The sequence below is a fragment of the Dendropsophus ebraccatus genome, chromosome 10 (assembly GCF_027789765.1).
Source record: "Dendropsophus ebraccatus isolate aDenEbr1 chromosome 10, aDenEbr1.pat, whole genome shotgun sequence".
Classification (NCBI taxonomy): domain Eukaryota; kingdom Metazoa; phylum Chordata; class Amphibia; order Anura; family Hylidae; genus Dendropsophus; species Dendropsophus ebraccatus.
The window spans coordinates 16,666,471-16,686,314 of NC_091463.1; the positions used below are offsets into that span (position 1 = coordinate 16,666,471).

The window sequence follows — 19,844 nt, forward strand, 5'->3', positions numbered from 1 at the left end:
CTGGGTCTTATTTGCATTTCCTGTTATCCCAGGGGAGACCTGAAAACACTTGTCATTTTGTTTTCTGTGCGAATAACTAAAAGAGTCATTAGCGGTGCAACTACTGGAATAAAACAATGTTATATCTGTGAGGAACTCTCCACGCTGCGTCCTCCGGTGCTGTTCTATATGTCATCCATTCATACTCCCAACTTTACCTTCCTCAGGACCCTGGTTGCTAAAGGGTTATTTTCCTGAGAGCACTGGGTATGTTAAAATACAACATGCCCAATAGGTTTCTCTCCCCCGTCATCTGTTATCAGGGGAGCTGATTTTTCATTTTTCATGAGTTTTCATTACATGGGTGGCTGATCCTGCCAAAATCGACTATGACTAGCTGTAGTTATAGTTATGGCAGCAATGGAGTGTGAGAATATATACTGTAGTCACTGTGTTCTATAGCCCCATCATCCTTCAAAGGGGGGCATCTAGCATTCTTGCTTCCTATAATGAAAACCAAAATTGCCCCCCACCCCTTTCCGCAAATTAGACATAGAAAAATACAAGGATGGTCTATGTGTCTAACAAAAAGCAGGTTTACACTGAATATAGTACATTGCCTGATCTTCGCTATCATATAATTAAAAAAATTCCAGAAACAGTGCCACACTTGTCAACAGGCCACGAGTGGTATTACAACTCATACCTTTATCACTGTGACCATCGTCTGCTCTGATTATTTCCCTATAATCTGTCATTTTCTGCAGAATCATGAGAAAGATAGCTATATATATATATATATATATATATATATATATATATATATATACACTAAAGAGTTATTCCTACTTCTTCTATAAATCATTTTAGTTAGAAGGGACCCCCATAAAATAAGCTGATCACATAGATGGTCACTGCTGCGGAACATGGCGGTAAGCGTTCAATTCCCCTGCAGCGCCACCACAGGGGAAAATAAGCATTACAATAACTATATTGAAATCAATGGGCTGTCTATGTAATATGGGGTATGTCGGGTCCTCCAGCAGGTGACAACCTCTACAACTAATGGCTAACCATATTCTGAGGTATTATACAACATGTCAGTCACTATAAAGAATTAGAGACATCACATAGTTATGGAGGGAACCCATCACTGCCTTGTTTAGGGATTTGGTGACGTAAACTGGAACCAAGAGTGGGGCCTATACTTAGTTTATTACTTGGCTCAGTTCACACTACTTTCCTTTTTTACTCCATATTGTTTTGTTACTTTTAACAGCAGAGAGATCCTGGACTATCATTACTTCCATGCTGCCTGAATGAGGAGTCATAGGGGTGGTCCCTAGTGGTCCCCACCACTCCAGCCTGGACTTACAGATCCCTCCGTTAGGGTATAGGGAGAGATCGATCACTCAGGTCTGGGAGAAGCCACAGGGAAACACCCCGATGACTGGGATTCGGGCAGCATGAAAGTGATGAAGAGAAGCGAATAAAGTCTTATCAATTTGCAAGAGGTCCCTATTTACTCCATTAATAAGGCTTGATATGCAGTAGGACATATATAGTAATTCTTATGCACCTTCTTCCTGGGGACATATAGCGGTCATCGCTACACAAAGGGATTGGCAAAAAAATAAAATAGTGTCAAATCAGGATTGTCCCAAAAAAATTCAGGAGAGGCAATAAATGTGTAATCCTATCTAGTAATAAAAAGCAGTCATCTGCTGATCGTGTCTGCAATAAAGCATGGTACGGTCTATTAGGGAATGGAATCCTCAGTTCTTCTAAGAAACAGGTAGTGGGGAGCGATAAGACGGCAGCGAGCACCAGGGAGCGGACTGCGCTGACCATAACCCTACTGATCACAACACACAAGGATTCCCATGTAGGTTATTAAATGACATCAGTCATAGAGTCCTGAGCATGAAAGTGACATCTCCATCCAGGCATGAGAAGTGCCTGACCCCACAGTACTGACCTGTCCGTGCCTAAGCAAGGGGAACCCAAAGGCCAGGGAAGAGAAGGCTTGGTGTCTTCAAGCAGCTGCCCCGGCTATTTCTGCCACTATATATAGCTGTGTCCTGCGGAGCATGCTGGGATTGGGATTTCTTACCATATCGCGGCCAATAAAGGACAGCAGGCACTAAAGATGTGACCTGCATAATAATGTGAGAGGAGGAGGCAGAGGAGGAGAGGCGTCCATAGTAAGGATGGGAACACAAGACGGCTCCGGCAACAACCTGTTAACCCTTCTGGATAAGGATAGACAGCAAGAAAATGGCCTCACTAGTTATTCCATAGCATGGACATATTGCTGGGGTAGTGTCTCCCCCTATAATACCCAGCGGACTGATAATAACACTAGAATGAGGGCTCCGAATATATTCAATGAAAGAATAAAGAGATGACATCAAATAATAATAATAAACAATAATAAAGATGACATCAAAGCCCAAAAACTAACATATTGGAGAGACGCCCCTGTCTAGGAGAGAGGAGTGACGCCCCCCCATTCACACCAGGCTTCTGTGGTGTACGACGCATACATCAGGGGACTCCTGGACATATACCGCGTCCGCCATCATATAGCTACCACAGGAGCCACGCTGTAAGATTTGTCATATACAGACTATACAGGTGTTTCCATTACTATTCACTTCCACAAGTGTTAGGGAAATAAGAGAACATACAAGCACTCCTGTCTCCACAACCCCATCATTTCTGTACATTCTGTACCTGAATGCTGAAGGCAAGGCAAGATGGGGGTCCCAGAGGGGATAGGTGTATGTCTCACAGAGAATAGTAGTATGTCCCAGAGGGGATAGGTGTATGTCTCACAGAGAATAGTAGTATGTCCCAGAGGGGATAGGTGCAGGTTATAGAAGGGATAGGTGCAGGTTATAGAAGGGATAGGTGCAGGTTATACAAGGGATAGGTGCAGATTATACAGGGGATAGGTGCAGGTTATAGAAGGGATAGGTGCAGGTTATAGAGGGGATAGGTGCAGGTTATAGAGGGGATAGGTGCAGGTTATAGAAGGGATAGGTGCAGGTTATAGAAGGGATAGGTGCAGGTTATACAGGGGATAGGTGCAGGTTATAGAAGGGATAGGTGCAGGTTATAGAGGGGATAGGTGCAGGTTATAGAGGGGATAGGTGCAGGTTATACAAGGGATAGGTGCAGGTTGTATAGGGGATAGGTGCAGGTTATAGAAGGGATAGGTGCAGGTTATAGAGGGGATAGGTGCAGGTTATAGAGGGGATAAGTACAGGTTATAGAGTAGATAGGTGCAGGTTATAGAGGGGATAGGTGCAGGTTATAGAAGGGATAGGTGCAGGTTATAGAAGGGATAGGTGCAGGTTGTATAGGGGATAGGTGCAGGTTATAGAAGGGATAGGTGCAGGTTATAGAGGGGATAGGTGCAGGTTATAGAGGGGATAGGTGCAGGTTACAGAGGGGATAGGTGCAGGTTACAGAGGGGATAGGTGCAGGTTACAGAGGGGATAGGTGCAGATTATACAGGGGGTAGGTGCAGGTTATAGAGGGGATAGGTGCAGGTTATAGAGGGGATAGGTGCAGGTTATAGAGGGGATAGGTGCAGGTTACAGATGGGATAGGTGCAGGTTATACAGGGGATAGGTGCAGGTTATACAGGGGATAGGTGCAGGTTATACAGGGGATAGGTGCAGGTTATACAGGGGATAGGTGCAGGTTACAGAGGGGATAGGTGCAGGTTACAGAGGGGATAGGTGCAGGTTACAGATGGGATAGGTGCAGGTTATACAGAGGATAGGTGCAGGTTATAGAGGGGATAGGTGCAGGTTATACAGAGGATAGGTGCAGGTTATAGAGGGGATAGGTGCAGGTTACATAGGGGATAGGTGCAGGTTATAGAGGGGATAGGTGCAGGTTATAGAGGGGAAAGGTGCAGGTTATAGAGGGGATAGGTGCAGGTTACAGAGGGGATAGGTGCAGGTTACAGAGGGGATAGGTGCAGGTTATAGAGGGGATAGGTGCAGGTTATAGAGGGGATAGGTGCAGGTTATAGAGGGGATAGGTGCAGGTTATACAGGGGGTAGGTGCAGGTTATACAGGGGATAGGTGCAGGTTACAGAGGGGATAGGTGCAGGTTATAGAGGGGATAGGTGCAGGTTACAGATGGGATAGGTGCAGGTTATACAGGGGATAGGTGCAGGTTACAGAGGGGATAGGTGCAGGTTACAGAGGGGATAGGTGCAGGTTATAGAGGGGATAGGTGCAGGTTATAGAGGGGATAGGTGCAGGTTATACAGGGGGTAGGTGCAGGTTATACAGGGGATAGGTGCAGGTTACAGAGGGGATAGGTGCAGGTTATAGAGGGGATAGGTGCAGGTTATAGAGGGGAAAGGTGCAGGTTATAGAGGGGATAGGTGCAGGTTACAGAGGGGATAGGTGCAGGTTACAGAGGGGATAGGTGCAGGTTATAGAGGGGATAGGTGCAGGTTATAGAGGGGATAGGTGCAGGTTATAGAGGGGATAGGTGCAGGTTATACAGGGGGTAGGTGCAGGTTATACAGGGGATAGGTGCAGGTTACAGAGGGGATAGGTGCAGGTTATAGAGGGGATAGGTGCAGGTTATACAGGGGATAGGTGCAGGTTACAGATGGGATAGGTGCAGGTTATACAGGGGATAGGTGCAGGTTACAGAGGGGATAGGTGCAGGTTACAGAGGGGATAGGTGCAGGTTATAGAGGGGATAGGTGCAGGTGACATTTTCCATCAGACCAGCTGACAGCCATTTGTGCCAAATGTCTAAATAAAGAACAGCCCCCGGGCAGCACAGGGGCAGGTGGAGGCTGTCAGGAATAGAAATGCTTTTCTAGGCCGGTTTCATAAAGTTATAATAAAGCCATGTAACATCCGCAACACCCGACCACCTCCCCAGCACTTCTACAGAACCATGTATCCCGCCATACTCCTTCACAGCAGGTCTCAGATCTAAAAGGACACAAACACTAACAGCAAGAACATGGAGCAGCACTTTAGGGGAAGCTGCCATAGTGAATGATGTTCATGCACTCTGATGGTTGGGAAGCAGGGGGAAATGTCTTGGTTGTTGCCTAGCAACAAGAGCGCCAGAAATTAGGTGACAACTTCAGATCCCAGGAGTGCTGGTGCGACACATAGAGGACACTCCACCATATACTGTACTTTCCTGACCTATGCCTTGTGTAAGGATTCACAATGTGAGGGTAGCAGTGTTACTATACAGAAGGTTACATGCTGTAAGGGTAGCAGTGTTACTATAGGAGGTTACACAATGTAAGGATAGCAGTGTTACTATATGAGGATACACAATGTAAGGATAGCAGTGTTTATATAGGAGGTTACACAATGTAAGGATAGCAGTGTTACTATATAAGAGGTTACACAATGTAAGGATAGCAGTGCTACTATAAGAGGTTACACAATGTAAGGATAGCAGTGTTACTATAGGAGGATACACAATGTGAGGATAGCAGTGTTACTATAGGAGGTTACACAATGTAAGGATAGCAGTGCTACTATAAGAGGATACACATGATAGCAGTGTTACTATATGAGTATACACAATGTAAGGATAGCAGTGTTACTATATGAGGTTACACAGTGTAAGGATAGCAGTGTTACTATATGAGGTTACACAGTGTAAGGATGGCAGTGTTACTATATGAGGTTACACAATGTAAGGATAGCAGTGTTACTATAGGAGGATACACATTGTAAGGATAGCAGTGTTACTATATGAGGTTACACAGTGTAAGGATAGCAGTGTTACTATATGAGGTTACACAGTGTAAGGATGGCAGTGTTACTATATGAGGTTACACAATGTAAGGATAGCAGTGTTACTATAGGAGTATACACAATGTAAGGACAGCAGCGTTACTATAGGAAGTTACACAATGTAAGGATAGCAGTGTTACTATAGGAGGATACATATGATAGCAGTGTTACTATAGGAGGATACATATGATAGCAGTGTTACTATAGCAGTATACATAAGATAGCTTTGTTACTATAGGAGGATACATATTGTAAGGATAGCACGCAGTGCTACTATAGGTTGATACACATGATAGCAGTGTTACTATAGGAGGATACACAATGTAAGGATAGCAGTGTTACTATAGGGGGATACACAATATAAGGATAGCAGTGTTACTATAGGAGGATACACATTGTAAGGATAGCAGTGTTACTATAGGAGGTTGTACAATGTAAGGATAGCAGTGTTCCTATAGGAGGATACACAATGTAAGGATAGCAGTGTTACTATAGGGGGATTCACAATGTAAGGATAGCAGTGTTACTATAGGAGGATACACATTGTAAGGATAGCAGTGTTACTATAGGAGGTTGCACAATGTAAGGATAGCAGTGTTACTATAGGAGAATAGACATGATAGCAGTGTTACTACAGGAGGATACATATTGTAAGGATAGCAGTGCTACTATATGAGGATACACATGATAGCAGTGTTACTATAGGAGGTTACACAGTGTAAGGATAGCAGTGTTACTATAGGAGGATACACATGATAGCAGTGTTACCATATAGGAGGTTACACAATGTAAGGATAGCAGTGTTACTATAGGAGGATACACATGATAGCAGTGTTACTATAGGAGGTTACACAATGTAAGGATAGCAGTGTTACTATAGGAGGTTACACATGACAGCAGTGTTACTATAGGAGGATACACATGATAGCAGTGTTACTATAGGAGCATACACATGATAGCAATGTTACTATAGGAGGATACACATGATAGCAGTGTTACTATAGGAGGATACACATGATAGCAGTGTTACTTTAGGAGGTTACACATGGTAGCAGTGTTACTATAGGAGGATACACATGATAGCAGTGTTACTATAGGAGGATACACATGATAGCAGTGTTACTATAGGAGGATACACATGATAGCAGTGTTACTATAGGAGGATACACATGGTAGCAGTGTTACCATATAAGAGGTTACACAATGTAAGGATAGCAGTGTTACTATAGGAGGATACACATGATAGCAGTGTTACTTTAGGAGGTTACACATGGTAGCAGTGTTACTATAGGAGGATACACATGATAGCAGTGTTACTATAGGAGGATACACATGATAGCAGTGTTACTATAGGAGGATACACATGATAGCAGTGTTACTATAGGAGGATACACATGATAGCAGTGTTACTATAGGAGGATACACATTGTAAGGATAGCAGTGTTACTATAGGAGGATACACATGATAGCAGTGTTACTATAGGAGGATACACATGGATGGTAGCAGTGTTACTATAGGAGGATACACATGACAGCAGTGTTACTATAGGAGGATACACATGACAGCAGTGTTACTATAGGAGGATACACATGATAGCAGTGTTACTATAGGAGGATACACATGATAGCAGTGTTACTATAGGAGGATACACATGACAGCAGTGTTACTATAGGAGGATACACATGATAGCAGTGTTACTATAGGAGGTTACACATGACAGCAGTGTTACTATAGGAGGATACACATGACAGCAGTGTTACTATAGGAGGATACACATGGTAGCAGTGTTACTATAGGAGGATACACATGGTAGCAGTGTTACTATAGGAGGATACACATGATAGCAGTGTTACTATAGGAGGATACACATGACAGCAGTGTTACTATAGGAGGATACACATGATAGCAGTGTTACTATAGGAGGTTACACATGACAGCAGTGTTACTATAGGAGGATACACATGGTAGCAGTGTTACTATAGGATACACATGAAGTATGTGTATTGTGCACTATGACTGACTCTCTCAGGTGCCAGTGACATTGCAGCCTCAGTCGCTCTGGACGCAGAAGGTCAGACACAGTGATAGGAGATGGAAGGAGCGGGAGTCCCCGGAGGAAGGGGGAGGGGGGGGGGCACTTCACTAATGGAGGAAGCAGCTCTGGTTATTTGTGCCGGTCTCTTGCACTTTGCATGTCTTGCTGTATACAATAGCTGGAGTATGCTCTTCAGATCTCTATTACTAGTCCCCAGGATGTATGTGGACTGGAATGTAAGGATTCTCCAAGCTTTATTTCAATAACAGCGCCACCCCTGTCCTCAGGTTTTGTGTGGTATTACAACTCTTTTGCTTTAATGGAACCGAACAGTAATACCACACACAAACCAAGGAAGACGTTATGCTTTTCTAATCCTGGATAATCCCTTTAAAACCTGCAGTATCTCAATACATGCGGCAGAAACATGGTAGAGTTAGTGTAGACTTTCCTCATAGACCTTGGGGGTCACATTGCAGAACATCAGACGGATAAAGAGATAGAAATGACAGGACTTCCTGGAGGGGGAGCCACAGGCACCAAGTAAGTATTAGGGGGATTAAGAGGCCTCAGTCATATGTGATATAATCTGATTTCTGATGTCTGGCGATACTCAACTATCTATTCAGGCAGATGGGATTGGACTGACAGAGAGGAAGAAGGCGGATGGTGGCTGCTTGTGGTGGGCACATTCAACTCGACTCGTGTTTAGGTGATGGTTGTAGTTGCTATATGGGTTATCGCCACAAAAACACCAGGGATGGGCCCAATATCTGCAAAAAGGGCACCATGTTACTATATGTCCACTATAGGCCTGGTCTGCTCTCCTGGCAGTAACACATGGCACTGAGAGGGTCCGGTCTCCATGTAGGACCAGGGTTGCGTCTGAATTTTTCCAAACTGTTCATTCTTTGGACGGACGGACGTCGGAACCCCCCCTGTGCATAGAATGGAGTCTATGGCACGGGCGGAATTGCGCACGACCACCAGAGTCTGCGATTGGGTGCGAGCTGCGAAATCCACAATGTGTTTTCCGTCAGGATTTCGTAGTGTGCACGTACCCTAAGGGGCTACAGAATTCAGATATCTTCCGAAGTTACATAGATGTTGAATGGGGCGAAGGCTGGGGGGGCATTTGACCTCTGTTCTTGTGACTACAATAGGTCCACATTAAAATATGAATATGTAGGAGGCCTTATACTGTTTTGGGAATACTCCTTTGAGAACCTGTGTGTCTCCATGGTTACAGACTACAAACAAGACCTGTGTGTCTGATGGGTTACTGAGAAGAAGGGAAATATATGATTTACAGTGGCCCACCGGGAAGTTGCCCGGCAGAGAAGATAGTCGGTCCGGGCCTGCCTATGGTTGCAGTGTTAGGGGGATGCAAGTCCGCAACTGGTGAAGGCCCCTCTGTTATGGAGGCACCTGGATGCCTTCCCTTTAATCCGGCCCTGAATATCGCAACAATAAAGTCATGTGTAAACTATAGGACTATAAGATATGTGTAACCAGGTAGTATGGTTACTTTTCTAGATAAAATCATCTGTAAAACATGTGACTCTACCATTGTAAGACTTAACCGAGTCTTTTGTACATGCACATCACATCCATGCACATCAATAGGAAAGCGTCAATATCCCGGTCTGTAGAAGTGAGTCACTGCTCATGAATGCTCTAAGTTATTCAATGTCATTGAAGGACAATTTACCAGGATGACCCTGCCGGGTGGACGTGACTCGTTTCCCGGGTGTGATGAAGAGCGGCCTATTGACTTCTCAGTATACTCCAGATGCCTTCATCTTCCTAACACATTTAAGTGAGTTCTAAAGGACAAGGTCACTAACCGAGACTCATCCCAATGTCCCATATATCAATACATTATACCAACACGAGAATACAAATGCACTGGAACATTCGGCCATGACACATAGCTGAGCATTGTTATAGGATACAACTGTACGAGATATCACACGTAAAACATGCCCTCTGTGGCTGGTAGGATTGTTAACATCCCAGAAATTCTTCCCTTAAAGGGGTTGTTCACCAAAACATTTTTTCTTTTAAATCAACTGGTGCCAGAGATTTGTAATTTACTTCTATTTAAAAATCTCAAGTCTTCCAATACTTATCAGCTGATGTATGTCCTGCAGGAAATTGTATTCTCTCCAGTCTGACACAGTGCTCTCTGCTGCCACCTCTGTCCATGTCAGGAACTGTCCAGAGCAGTAGCAAATCCCTATAGAAAAGCTCTCCTGCTCTCCAGACTGGAAAGAATACCACTTCCCGGAGGACATACAGTAGCTGATAAGTACTGGAAGACTGGAGATTTTTTTTAATAAAAGTAAATTACACATCTCTGGCACTTTCTGGGAGAAATGATTTGAAGGAAAACTTTTTTACTAAAACATGTCTGTTTTAGTAAATGCCTTTACAATAACCTCGAGGCATAATTTCTTGGAACTCTGCATAGTGCTGTCCCTCTGTTATTCCTCCTGGAAATGTGAAAATAAATGTAGAAATGGGTGTTATTATTCTACCACTTAGATTTGCCTTAAAGTACTGTATCAAAACTTCATGCCAAACTGCATCAGAGACTGCATGACGTGCGACTTAAAGGGAACCTGTCACCTTAAAGCAGGGATGGGCAACCTTCGGCCCTCCAGCTGTTGCAAAACTACAATCCCCATCATGCCTCAAGAGCCAAAGCTTTAGCTTTGGCTGTCCAGGCATGATGGGAATTGTAGTTTTGCAACAGCTAGAGGGCCGGAGGTTCCCCATCCCTGCCTTAAAGGGAACCTGTCACTATGAAAATGCTATCTGATCTATCAGCACCATGTTATAGAGCAGGAGGAGCTGAGCGGATTGATATATATCTTTAGGGTATAAACCCACACACCGTATATGCAGCATATTTACTGCTGCGATACGCAGCAAACTCGCAGCAAACTCGCAGCAAACTCGCAGCAGATTAGGTCTAAATAACTGAACACAGCATTAAATCTGTACCAACAAATCTGCTGCGTATTTGTTGCATATCTGCTGCGTATACGGTGTGTGGGTTTATACCCTTATGGGAAAAGACTCAGGGTAACGTGTAACTTATTGATTGGGAAGCGTCACTTAATGATAGGACCGCCCACTGGACTCAAAACATCAGAAAATTCAAGGAATAAATGACAAGTTAAACTGAATTTTTCCCCAGTAAGATATATATAAATCTGCTCAGCTCCTCCAGCTCTATAGCATGATGCTGACAGATGAGATAGCATTTTCATGGTGAAAGGTTCCCTTTAAAGGGTTTTCTGGGTTTATAACATTGATGGCCTATCCACAGGATGTCTGACTGGATGGGTGCTGACAGCCGGCACCCTCATTGTGTCATCTGCTGCAGGTACCTGCTCTCTTCCTTCCACCTCCCTGGGTTGTGCGGACTCATCAGAAAACGAGGCCCGGATGTTCTGGGGGCAGAAATCTACAGAACAAGGGAGAGAATAGGAAAATAAGGGGGGGAAAGTTGTGTGGAAGAAAGGAAATGGTAAATAATAAAAACTGTGACACTCACCTTCCACTCCCAAACCATCAGGGAAGAGGAGACCCTGCACTGCACAGCAGATGTCCTCGAAGATGCAATTCTCCTCTCTGTCAGCATCAAACTGCGGAAAAAAATAAAATAAGCGGAAGTCGTTATATACAAGATTTTATATAATTTGGGTACGTAGTGCACTATATATATAGTGATGGCGTCCATAGGACTCAATAGGTGAATACATTGATGTGAAAGGGGTACTCCAGCCAAAAAAAATTCTTGCAAATCAATTGGTGCCAGAAAGTGCCAGAGATTTGTAATTTACTTCTATTAAAAAAATCTTAAGTCTTCCAGTACTTATCAGCTGCTGTATGTCCTGCATGAAGTGGTGTACTCTTTCCAATATGACACAGTGCTCTCTGCTGCAACCTATATCCGTGTCAGGAACTGTCCAGAACAGGAGAGATTTCTATGGGGATTTGCTGCTGCTCTGGACAATTCCTGACATGGACAGAGGTGGCAGCAGAGAGCACTGGGACAGACTGGAGCGAATACACCACTTCCTGCAGGACATACGGCAGCTGATATGTGCTGGAAGACTGGAGATTTTTTAATAGAAGTAAATTACAAATCTCTGGCACTTTCTGACACCAGTTTATATGAAAGTAGGAGTACCCCTTTACATTGTTTTTACAACTCTCATTCCATAGGGGGAAGACCTGCATAGCGATTCTGTTCTGGGAGGGGCACTGTGCAGGGAAAGCATAGAAGGAGTCTGATCATGGGCAATGGCATATCCTTGGGATGGGAGTACCCCTTTAGGCTAGGTTCACACTATGTATATGTCCGGCCGCATATTTTTCGCGGCCGGACATATACGTATGAAACTCCGGCCGGGAGACTTTACGCAAGTTGCGGCCGGATACGTATGGACCGCGAACTTACGCCCGTAGCGTACTTACGCTTCCCGAGCGCTCTTCGTAGCGATCTAACAGCGGTCTTTTACTTGGAAATCTTCGCCTAGCCCCAGACACCCCACAGAACCTTTTGGATCGGAACAAAAAGCTGGCAAAATGAAGAAATCACCACTACGTACGGGACCGCATGTTACGCTACGGGCGTAAGTTACGGCATTTCCGTCCCGAAATAATGGTCTGGTTCATTTTTTACGGCGCCGCATACGATCTGGGCGTAAGTTCGTATGTAGTGTGAACTGTGCGCCCGTAGATCGTATACTTTACATTGTACGCAAACTACGTAAGTTTCCGGCCGCTTATTCACAGGATGCGCTACGGCCGGAAACTTACGTAGTGTGAACGTAGCCTGAAGGTGTAATAGTGCAGGATAAGTCCCCACTCACTCTGGCTATGAGCCCTTTGTCTTGGTAATACTTGACAATCAGGGGAAGATTCTGTTTAAAGGTCTCCAATCTTCGGTCAATGGCGTGGGCATTATCATCCGGTCGCCCTTGTTGTGCCGAACGTCTTTCCAAACGCTGTCGAAGACGCTGGCTTGAACATGCCAAGAAGATCACCAGGTCTGGGGTGCCAATCTGCGGGCAATGTAGATCTATTAGCAAGGCCTGGGTTAATCCCACATCATATCCTGCAGTGTTCCCCAACCTGTGGCTCTCTCGCTGCTGCAAAACTACAACTCCCAGCATGCCCTGACAGACGTAGGCTGTCAGGGCATGCTGGGAATGGTAGTCTTGCAACAGCTGGAAGACCACAGGTTGGGGATGTCTGACTTACTGTATACATTGGCTGTAGTTACCTGCTCCTCAAAAGTGAACGCCTGCCCGATGTCCCTGGGAAACCCATCGACGACAAAGCCGGTGGTGTCCTGATGGTTAATAAATTGCTGTTTCAGCTCCTCAATGGTGGTTTCCTGAAAAAAGATAAGAGGAGACTTATCACACATGGTGTAAAGTGAAACTCACTCAGATGTCCCCATCAACCAATCAGATTCCACCTTTCACTTTTTAAAGAGTCTGTGAGGGTTGAAAAGTGGATCACAGATAACTACCAAGGGTGTTACTATTATATACACCCTTCAGAAAAGTCTGTACTTATTGTATAGAGGTGGTGTTGAAAGTAGTTCTAAAGTTTCGCCACTAGATGTTGCTGTATTAGAGATGTGTATTCAGATGCTGCACAGCTGAGGTGTGTAAAGGTTTATTATTTGCTTGTTTGTCACATGGATCTGTGAAACAAAAGAATTCTTTTCTTCTTCTTTTCTCCTATCATATCTCTCTTTACTTCTTCTGTTTGCACTCTTCACCCACTCACAGCGCACCTTAGATGCACTGAGGAAGGAAGTCACGTGGGAGATAGGAAGAGTAGGTCAGTCTTAGCTAGAACCCCGCATGGGAAGGACGCAAGACAGCACACAGTTTTCTTCTCAGTAATGCTACACAACACTATGCAGTGTTAGACCCTCACAAGAGAGGACAAGTCAGAGACAACCTCAACCCACTCCGAGGACAAGGAGAGTCACAGAGCAGGACAGTATCCACAGACAGCAGTAAGCTAGGAACTGATCCGGATAGAGTAAAGTTGCGTAAAGCCTAGTTAAAGAGGATGTACCACCAGGTACATCCTCTTTAATCTGAACCCACGGATCGAACTGCGCCGTCACAGGGAAGCCGATGCCGCGGTCCGTTTTTTGCACCGCGGCCTGGTTCCCGTGCACGGCGCCGTTCTATGCACCGGAACTGGCCGGTGCTCAAGCACTGGAGTTAGGCCGGCCCGCCCCAGTGGGAGGGAATTCCCTCCCCTGTATGACGCGGCTCCATTCATTCTAAAGGAGCCGCGTCATACAGGGGAGGGAATTCCCTCCCACTGGGGGCAGGCCGGCCTACCTCCAGTGCTTGAGCACCGGCCGATTCCGGAGAAGAGAACAGCCCCGTGCACGGGAACCGGGCCGCGGTCCGAAAAACGGTTTGCGGCACCAGCTTCCCCATGACGGTGCCGTTCGATCCGTGGGTTCAGATTAAAGAGGATGTACCTGGTCGTACATCCTCTTTAAGCCTAAGTTAACAAGGTCTGGGGTCCATAGGACGGTTGAGCCGAATCTAGTGGGCATCAGGTGGTGTGAAGACTAACAGGTCAATACACGGGCACAAGTATTCTCTTCTTCTTCTAAGTATTATTCTCCCTCATCCTCCAACATCCCGGCAGAGCACAGTACTATTTGGGTTGAGACTCTCATGATATCCTCCTCTCTGCTACTCTGCTTCTTTGTATCACTCAATACACTACACAGTCAGCACGACTGTATCCTACCTTACATTCCTATCTCACACTCAGTTGCTGTATAGTCAAGTATTGGTCTACAAGTATTATCAAGTGTTTTATCAAGAGGAACATCATAATTGTGTAACCTGTTGCAAGCACGTACTTTTCTAGTAAACCAGGCTTATTTATGATAACAAGACTTTGTGATCCTTCGCCTTGCACCGACACAGTACATTACCTAACCTTGGGACACTTGCCCTTTCTGTGGGTGGCAGGTCCGATAGTCTGGGAGGGTCACTACACCAATCTGGCCATCCGTGATTACACTAACCCAAGGGACCCCATAGCAGCCCGGCAGGACATTGATCACAGGGGAAAAAGGTACAACCGGCCTCATAAAATAAAAGCAGGGGTGCCAGCACACCTGTGTGCCTAGCCAGCACTGGCGTCACGAATTAATGCCTCAAGGTCCGGCTGTATCTCGGCCAACCACCTCGGGCGTGGCGTCACACTTCACCATCTAGCAGGTGACTGGCCGATCCTCCGACAAAACACCCCTGGAGGCTCACAACACACTTCAAGTGAGGCCTAGCTAAAGCTTTGGCTGTCCAGGCATGATAGGAGTTGTAGTTTTGCAACAGTTGGAGCACCAAGGTTCCCTTCTTCTGCTTTAGCCTTATAGATGATATCAATCCAAGCCCAATCTTCTTATTCCCCGTACGATACCTTTAGCTCATGGCTGCCATACCTCCTATCCGCCAGCAGGGGAACCGTAACACCTCTTTCTGCTCGTTCCTATAACCCAGCATTAAGCATTCACTAAAGCTTAGCTGCTACATGGCATGGCACAGGGCAGCCGAGCCCCTTGAGTGCCTTTTGGACGATAAGAGAAGTGCATTTACAATCCGGGACGTACCATTTTTAAAACGATAATTTTCGGAGGGGGTAAACAGCGCCATTATTTAATAAAATAGTCCAGAAGAGGCCCGGGTATAGGCTGATTATGACTCGGCAGACTCGGCTATAACTCAATTTAACTTCAAAGCCATAAATATATAATCCCAAAATGTATTATTTAACGCAATTATCTTTATGGGGACAGATAAACGGATGGGCCAGGCCATGAGCGCACGACCAGCTCTTACCGCAGGCTGGTGAAATTGGATCATATTTATTACAAGTGACACTCTGAAAGCTCTTAAATGGCCCCTAATGTATGTTAGTCAGTGTGGTTCCTGGTGATAGCCGCGGACCTTGCCACCACATTAACACACTCCCCAGTCCTCGTCTAATCCTATAGACTCTCTATGGGGGATTATGTAATGATAGTACCTCACCCATCTGATAAGACGTCATCACTGGGAGGCCACCCACATGCCCGGGTCCCATTGCCATTCCTTACGAGAACATTTCAATGACAATGCAGCGGGGAGGGGGGGGGGATGTAAAATCCGCTGTGCCTCTTTTGTGACAGTATGAACAATGGCTATAAGTCCTTACGTCAAACCAGTATTCATTGAATGGGAAAGTGTACGGTACTAGCAGCTGCACAGTGAAAACATTGCTCGTGACTCAGTTCCTGAGCTCTGTTACAATGATCTTACATATGTAAGGGGTGTGGAGAGTTAAAGGGGTAGTCTATTGAAACATAATTTTTTATATGTTGCTGCCCATGGTGAGACTAAAAATTCCCTTCATACTTGTTACTATCTTTTCCGACTCCTTCCCCTAGTTTTGAGCTGCTGCTTTCTGCTGCACTGTTACAATGATCTTTACATATGTAAGGGGTGTGGAGAGTTAAAGGGGTCAAACATAGTCAAACATAATTTTTCATTTGTTGCTGCCCATGGTGAGACTAAAAATTCAGTCTCCTTCCCCTAGTTCTGAGCTGCTGCTTTCTGCTGAACATACAGAAATCTGTGTGTGAGCTTTTGTACTGACCCAGTATGGGCCCCTAAGTCTTATTGCTGAGTAAGGTAACTCTCTCGGGTTCACACAAATGGGATGAGGTGTCTGCTGTACTTATATTTTTTTCCTACCTGGTGTCACTACTGTGTTTTCATGTAACCTATCTTATGCACAGCTGAAGTCTTCCAGGGGTTAACTGTTTTATGTCATGTGTTGCCTTCCTGACCACTCACAGGTGCAGGTGCTTTCCCTCCTTTCTCTAACCTATCTCTTTCACTCTCTTGTCTACGCACACACAGCCCACCAATCACAGCCAGGGTTAGATAGATCCCTAAGGTTAGGACCGAGTTCCTGGTGGGTGGAGTGAGTTTCAGTGAGAGAAGGAGCTAGACAAACAGGTCTCTGAAGAAACTAAGCCAGGGCCTGGCTTAGGCCAGGTCTTCTAACAGGGACACCGTTAAAAGAACCAGACAAGTAACTTCTTATGAGCACTAGAACCGCTATGCAGTGCTAAGCTTTTACAGGGGGAGAAAAGCCTAACAGGGATCACCTTGCCCACGCCGTGAATCTCTCTGAAAAGTGCAGGGCAGTTACCTCCAGAGTCATAGGCACTGACCCCAGTGGAACAAAGATATGGAGCGTCTACATATTCCACTGCGCAGTGCAGGACAACTGGGAAGTCTCAGGAGTCTGCTCAACCCAGATAACAAGGCCTGGGGCTCGTATTACCCACCTAGGACGGGTAGCTTGAAACTAGGGAGCATAAGGCGGTCAAGACTAGGAAAGTCATCCGTGAGTATGAGTATTCTCTATTCTCTTTTTCTACACACCTCTACTGTTCCGGCAGAGTACATTTCTACATTGGGCAGGGCCCCTCTGGCAACCCCTCTCCTCTACTCTTTCTACTACAAAGCACCTTCTTACTAATAGCACCTGGTCTCTACCTCAATTACAAGCCCCTGAGTCTTACAAGATTGTAACTACTGTATTGTACTGGACTGTATTGTTGCTACCAGTATTCCTTTGTATTGCACTACGTTCTCCTAAGTAAACTGTATGGTTTTCTAAAGCACTGGACTTTTACTAAAGCACCTGCACACACACCTGAATACTTGGGTTAAACTCCTTTGTGAGCTAGTGAGGCTGCAAGACTGCCCGGGGTGGGTCCTTTACCACTCCAGGCTACTGTGACAAATGCCCAAGTGACCTTAGACTCACACAGCTACCACACCTCCACATCAGCTGACCCAACGGGGAGACCAACCAAAACACCAAGACAACAAACTCTCTCCCGTGCATCGTTCTTTTCTCTTCATCTCCCCCTCCCTTCCGAGACAGCTGACAAGTCCCTATCTGTAACTTTGTAATGCCAGCATTAGAAATAAGCTACATAGTAGCAGATAAAGCCTGCCAGAGACTTGTTTAAATCAGCCGTCTCAGAAGGGAGGGGGAAGGAGAGGGAGAGAAAAGATTACAAACAGTGTTCTTGTCTTCAGCAGAAAGCAGCAGCTCAGAACTGGGGGAAGGAGACTGAATACATAATAACAAGTAGGGAATTAATTGTGCTTTTGGATTAGATGGAGAACCACAGGTTAGGGGATAGAATGCATTGTTAGGATATTACACAGCAGGAGTAGTGCCCCTCTACTGCAGACACACAGTTCATCATGATGTCAGCTATGAATGTGGCAATAATCAGAAAAATCGGACATACCGGCGGAGCAAGTTCCCCTTTAGAGATGATCTGAGCGATCAATTCCCACTTGCGGTCACTGGTGGCATGATGGATTAGCTGCTTGCGTAAGATCTCGCCGACGGAAATACAGTTGAAACCAAAGTGAGAGGCCATCTTTGTGCTCTGCGTCCCCTTACCGCTGCCCGGGCCACCTAGAAATACAACCAGGAGCAAAATAATCAGGGGTTACTAAAAGGGTTTATGGGTAAGGATGTCTTCACATGAATGGATACGTATATATATATATATATATATATATATATATATATATATATATGCATCTGTATTACAAACGCAAGGCCCGTTTAACCGCAGGTCAGTCCGGGCCTTGCTTGGTAATACGGATGGAGTCCTGCAGCACCTTTGTATCTGGACATAGGGGTCTCATTCAGGGCATTAGGACCATCTGAGTTGTGTCTAATATGACATTTTAATACAGAAATCCAAAGTAATCCGTGATGATAATCCCTGGCATCAGTTCTTACCAATGACAAAGATGATTTTGGGCCGAGGTCTATTGGGGTCAAAGACGTCGTATTCTTGGATAAGCCCTGAAGATTCTGTCATGTCGGAGTCGCTGTCAATTGAAAACTGGGACTGGATAGGAGGCAGACGCTCATAGCGATGCATGTGTGGCCCCTCTGGAAGTGGAAAAAAAATCATGCAGCATGAGGCATGGTATACAGCCCTATATAGTATGCGGCTCTATAGGTTTCTGATAAAGATGTGTGAATGAGGTCCTATACCTACCTGACTTTTGTGTGCTTTTCTTTCCCTGATTTCCATTGATAGGAGGCAAATTCCGACTGAGAAACGTGTCCCACTGCACCTTCTCCGGACCCCCTAAATCCCGGACCCTTTGCAGACACAGTTCTAGGTAATTGATGGGGTCCTCTGGGCGGTAATACATGAGGCCTGTCAGCAAACTCTAGTATAAAACAGAGTACATGATAGTGATGGTGGCTACCATAGACCAGTCTATAGCTGTAATGGGGAAAAGAAATCTAAGTCCGGACCTCCCTTCAAGGAAACCTGTCATCGTTTTCATGCTGCCCGAACTATGATTTATTAGGATTGTGATTGACAGATGTCTTTCTAGACCTAAACAGGGAGAGATCTCTTAATTAGGACTGGTGAGGTTGGGAGAAGCAGCCAAGGACCACTTCAATTACTTGTTGTTCGGGCAGCATGACAGTGATAACAGTTCCTATAAACATCAGCATGAGCTGTCACTTTACAGCAGATTGCCATAATACTGGACATATGTTCACTGGTGATATCTCCAGATACAATGGGAATAAGAGTATACAGTGTAGTATACACCAGCTACATTCTGTACCAAGGAGAGCAGGGATGGAGCGGTCACACAATCATCATACATGGATGACTATACAGCACTGCGCTATAATGTCCTGAACAGATATAAAGACTTCAGGGCTGCAGCATAACAAACCACTCAGCTACTCCGCTCCCTCCTACACTATGAGGCATCCGTAGCTAATGGAGGATTGCAGGGGGAAGCTTGCCGCACATGATGAGAGCGAGAAACACACAGAGAACTGGTGGCTGTGTGTATGTGTGTGTGTTATATATCTGTATGCATGTGTGTGTGTGTG

General features: G+C 45.3%; 1 protein-coding gene across 3 annotated transcripts in view; it reads right to left on the bottom strand.

Moving 5' to 3' along the window:
- The window catches only part of AK1 (adenylate kinase 1), a 47,902-nt gene that overhangs the window by 16,244 nt on the left and 11,814 nt on the right, over positions 1 to 19,844 (bottom strand). For 2 of the 3 annotated variants that reach the window (XM_069986115.1, XM_069986114.1), the window contains exons 2-8: positions 18,979 to 19,156; positions 18,714 to 18,869; positions 18,208 to 18,380; positions 13,123 to 13,236; positions 12,710 to 12,901; positions 11,386 to 11,476; positions 11,219 to 11,295 (exon numbers count right to left, since the gene is read on the bottom strand). In XM_069986115.1, the coding sequence (XP_069842216.1) occupies positions 11,219 to 11,295; positions 11,386 to 11,476; positions 12,710 to 12,901; positions 13,123 to 13,236; positions 18,208 to 18,380; positions 18,714 to 18,869; positions 18,979 to 19,138 (963 nt within the window). In that variant the 5' untranslated portion in view covers positions 19,139 to 19,156. Of the gene's footprint in view, positions 1 to 1,957; positions 2,024 to 11,218; positions 11,296 to 11,385; positions 11,477 to 12,709; positions 12,902 to 13,122; positions 13,237 to 18,207; positions 18,381 to 18,713; positions 18,870 to 18,978; positions 19,157 to 19,844 lie in introns of those variants that run through there. The other variant, XM_069986117.1, reaches the window with a different exon arrangement.